Source organism: Cebus imitator, unplaced genomic scaffold (assembly GCF_001604975.1).
Source record: "Cebus imitator isolate Cc_AM_T3 unplaced genomic scaffold, Cebus_imitator-1.0 Scaffold555, whole genome shotgun sequence".
In the NCBI taxonomy this organism is placed as follows: Eukaryota; Metazoa; Chordata; class Mammalia; order Primates; family Cebidae; genus Cebus; species Cebus imitator.
In genome coordinates, this window is record NW_016107870.1 from 372,334 (window position 1) to 377,121 (window position 4,788).

The window sequence follows — 4,788 nt, forward strand, 5'->3', positions numbered from 1 at the left end:
CGGCCTCCATCTCCACGCCGGGCCTCCATCTCCACGCCAGGCCTCCACCTCCACACAGGGCCTCCATCCATCTCCACGCCGGGCCTCCATCTCCACGCACGGCCTCCATCTCCACGCCGGGCCTCCATCTCCACGCCGGGCCTCCACCTCCACACAGGGCCTCCATCCATCTCCACGCCGGGCCTCCCTCTCCACGCACGGCCTCCATCTCCACGCCGGGCCTCCACCTCCACACAGGGTCTCCATCCATCTCCACGCCGGGCCTCCATCTCCATGCCGGGGCTCTGCTGAGATGGTAGCATGGATGCCGTGGTCGCACATGTGTCATCCTCAGCACAGGCTGTCTGGCCACACCCATGGGCTTCTTGCCACAGCTGGCTTTGCCAACAGCGAATCTCCTAATTTATAACCCTTTGTAAACTGGGCAGGCCGAGCACCTCCCAAACCTTCAAGTTCGGGTTTCTTACATCATTTTTTTATATTATTTTGACAAGACTGACCACGTGCCATTCTGAAATCCTCTTTCCTCTCATATTTTACTATGAGCAGCAGAAATAAATTAGGCTGCACCTGCCACACTTGCTTGGAAATCTTGGCTGAACATCCACATTCCTCACTTAAAAATTCTGCCTCCGCCTGGCAGTGCCGCACAGCCCGGTAGCAACACGGGGACAACCTTCCCTCCGGCTTCCAACAACTGATTCTCACTTCCTCCTGTGCTCACTCCAGAGGCACCGGGAACTCCACCCACCAACTCTTCAGGACACCTCGGCTTCTTCTGCACCTCAAAATACTCAGGTACAAAATCTCATTCACATCCCATCAGTTCAAAAAATCACAAATTTCATCATCTAAAGTCATCAGAGGCCAGGTGTGGTGGCTCACACCTGTAATCCCAGCACTTTGGGAAGCCAAGGCAGGCGGATCACAAGGTCAGGAGTTCAAGACCAGCCTGGCCAACATAGTGAAACCCTGTCTCTACTAAAAATACAAAAATTAGCCGGGTGTGGTGGCGGGCGCCTGTAATCCCAGCTACTCAGGAGGCTGAGGCAGAAGAATCACTTGAACCCCGGAGGTGGACGTTGCGGTGAGCCACGATTGTGCCACTGCACTCCAGCCTGGTGACAGAGCGAGAGACTCCGTCTAAAAAAATAGCAATAAATAAATAAAATAATAAAATCATCCGAATCACTTAAATCAGGTGTGTGTGATTCTAGGTGTGCATCTTCCTGGGTGAACGTCCTCCACACACGGACCTGTGATCCTAGAAAGAAGCCTCTGCCGTCACCCAGTTCCGAAGTCACATCCGCGCCGGGAGGCGTTCGGTGCCGCAGCACGCAGCTCCCGAGTGTGAACGTCCAGAGTCATTTGCTGCAGCTCCTGTAGCTAAGTGCCACTGTGTGTGTGTAACAGACATTTGTCCTTTCCCAGTCCCAGAGGACAGAGTCCAAAATCGAGGTGCGGGCAGGGCCTGCTCCCTCCGACGGTGCCGGGAGGGTGCTTCATGGCTACAGGCAGCCCTTGGCTTCCGGCCGAATCACCCTGGGCTCTCCCCTTCCTAGTTGGTGCTGTCTCCTCTGTTTCCGAATCTCCCTGTCCTTGTAAGGACACTCATCATCGGACTCGGGGCCCGCCCGGAAAATCCAGGATGATCTGAGATTGTCCTGACAGGTTCCAGGGCACGAGTGTGTCTCCAGGAGACAGAGACCGTCATCCAATCCACTGGAAGCCCCTGCCCCGCCCAGGGCTTTCAGGCGGGAACTGCGTGCGGGCAGCCCTGGGCCCCGGCACGCCTGGGGGGTGTGCGCACTGTCCACGTCTCCCGCTCAGCAGGCCCTTCTGCAACCGACCTCGGCGCCGGGCAGTCCGAGAGCCGTGGGCTGTGGGCCTGAGGGAGAGGCAGCAGGTGCTGTCACCACCAGGCACTCGGGAGGATGCGGGGCTGGGAGACCCACATACCCGGGTCCCAGTAAGAGCCACGCAGAGCCCCCAGCCCCAGGTCAACCTTCACCCCTCACCCTCCCACCCCTCCTCTGCCCACCCCAAAAACCACCTGCCCCTCTGGGGACGGGAGCCCAGACCAGGTCGGCAGATTCGGAAAGAGAAAGCACCACCATCGCCAAGTCCATTGCGTCCCAACTCCCTGGAGTCCCCCGGGCCGCGTCTTCCGTGAGCAGCTGGGGCCCCTCAAGACTGAGATGCCCACCCGTCCCACTGGAGCTCCCCGGCTGACCTGAAAGTGAGTCCAGATTTACTCTTGAGGTTCCTCAGCAGCTCCAGCTGGTTTAGCGGGGGGATGAGTCTGGAGCAAGAGGAGGAGAGGGGAGTGAGCGTCCCGTCGCTGAGTCCTGGGACACCTCCCTCTGCCTGCATGGCTCACAGGCGGGGCCTGCGGGGTCAGACACCCAGGGGCGTGTGGGGCGGCCGGGCTTCAGGCAGCCGCCCCTGGGACCTGCGCTCAGGCCCACCTCTCCTCGGCAGGCTCCGGCGCCACCCTCCTGCTCCAGCTGTGCCTGGGGCCCTGGTGACCAGCAGGCGCAGAAGGGAGGAGGGCGCTGGCCGCCCGTGCCACCCCGACCCTGAGGCCAGGAGCAGGTGGAGGAGAACGCGCAGGTGGGGACGGCCCTATCCCTGCCCCTCTTCTGATCCCCGAACACCCCTGAAGGACGCACCCCAGCCCCTTTGCCCAGCCACATTCTCTGCCTGGAAGACTTGGGGGGAAGCAGAAGGGTTTTGCTGGACACAGAGGCTCATTCGGAGTCTGCAGGATGAGTCCAGCCTCTCAGGCCCAGACGCCTCGGGGACCCTCCACAGGTCCCCGAGCCCTGTTCCCAGTCCTGGTCACATCCACCACCGTCTGCCTGCGCCACCACCCACAGCCACCAGCAGTACCAGGTCCAGGCCCCCAAAACCCACCAGGCGGCGTGCAAGCACCTCCCCGCATCTGTGTGGGACATTCCCCTCTTCGCCCCCCCCACTCCCACCCACCTCACCTTGCCCACTCCGCCTTGCCTCAGTTCCCTCACAGCGTCCCAGCTCACTTCAGGAGGAGACGCCCTCCTTGGGGGCCTCAGCCCCACCCGGCCCCTGACACACCTGACCCCGAGCCTCCGCCTGCTCAGCCTCGGCTCCCAGGCCCGGCCGTTCCGTCCATAGCCTCCACCCTCACCTGTGGAGCACTCCCCCCGGGGCCATGTCCTGGCCTCTCCTCTGCATCCAAGGCAGGACGGCCACCTGCCAGCCCAGCCCAGCCCTCACCCAGCTGACCCCCTACATGGCCACAGCCATGGCCGCCCCCTGGAGATGCCCCTGCCCGTGTCCTTCCTCTGCCCTAGGCTGGGCGTGGCCCACATCCCCAGACTCTTCACCTGCCCTGCCTCTGCCCACCCAGCCTTACCTGGTCCTCCAGACAGGCCTCCTGCCACTCTCCTGACCAAACACTCAATGCCTCCCCATTGCCACCAAAACAAAAGGACGGTGACCGCACCGCCCCCCGGCCTGGCTGTCACCTGCCACCAACTCCCCGTAGTCCAGCAACACTCCCCCCTCCAGAGCTGCCCAGAAGCCCTCCCTGCCCCACAGCAACTGCCCCCACCAGCCGCTGGTACCCCCTGCAGCCTGGGCAGGTGTGAGCTGGTACAGCCGCACCTGGCCCCTCTTTGTTCCCTCTACAGCCCCAGAGGGACCCCGAAGATGCTGGTCAGAGTGGAGCTGTGAGACCTTCCCTCCAGAGGGCAGTCGGCCGTCCCGGTCAGGACTGAGCAGGTGCCCAGGTGGCGGGTGAGCTGGTGCTATGGGGGCAGCAGAGCTCAGACTGGCCCAAGTCCGTCCGGGGGCCACAGCCGGCTCCACGGCCCTCCTCGACGGGACCCCACACGCACACAAGCCCGGGTCAGAGACACACACGTCAGCCCTCAGAGCCACATGGGAGGTCATGCCTCGAACACACAGAGCAGCAGCACCAGGGCAGACAGGCGGGCGGCCGGGACAGGAAGGTACAATGCGGGGGGAGCCCCGGGAGAGAGCAGAGGCTGGTCCAGGGTCAGCCAGCTTCAGTGCCAGCCACCCGGCCCCAGGAGCAGCAGGGCCTCTGCAGACGCGGGAGACGTCAATGGCTGAGCGTGTCGGGGTAGAGGCCCTGGACCCGCCCCTGCCCAGGACCATATCCCTTCCTTTCTGGGAATGGAGGGTCAGCCTTCTAACAGCTCCCGGGAAGGGCGGCCGGGTCTCTGCTCCAGGACGGACAAGAGGCTCGGAGGAGTCAGAAGGGCTCCTGTGCAGGAACCCCTCCAGGTCTGTGCAGGGAGGGGCCGGCCCGGGCTCTGCTGGCCGATCTCCGCACAGAGCACCACCTGCCCTCCTGGCTGGGAGAGGCCCTGCGTCCTGTCTGGGGTGAGGCTTCCCCCAAAGCTCAGCACCCTCCAGTCTGAGCAGACAGCCCCGTTTCCCACCCTCAGCAGTGGGGGACACACCGGGGTGGGAGGGCCGGGAGACTTGGGGTTCCCCCGCCGCCGAGGCAAGACTCAGGAGAAACTTGAGTCCAAGGCAGGAGACCCTGAGGCAGCCCCGGAGGTGAGCTGCCCTGAAGAGGCCGCCCTGTGTGCCGCGGTGGGACAAGGACAGGGCCGGCCTGGGGGTCCTGATCTGGGGTCCTGGTCTGGGGTCCTGGTCTGGGGTCCTGGTCTGGGGGTCCTGGCCCGGGGTCCTGATCTGGGGTCCTGGTCTGGGGGTCCTGGCCTGGGGTCCTGGTCTGGGGTCCTGGTCTGGGGGTGTTGGCCTGGGGTCCTG

The 4,788-nt window shown here is 63.5% G+C and overlaps 1 protein-coding gene across 1 annotated transcript in view; it reads right to left on the reverse strand.

The window, feature by feature from the left end:
* KCNQ2 (potassium voltage-gated channel subfamily Q member 2) overlaps positions 1-4,788 on the reverse strand; it is a 75,561-nt gene that overhangs the window by 23,004 nt on the left and 47,769 nt on the right. The window contains 1 exon segment of the mRNA XM_037733914.1: positions 2,234-2,302. Coding sequence (XP_037589842.1) covers positions 2,234-2,302 — 69 coding nt within the window.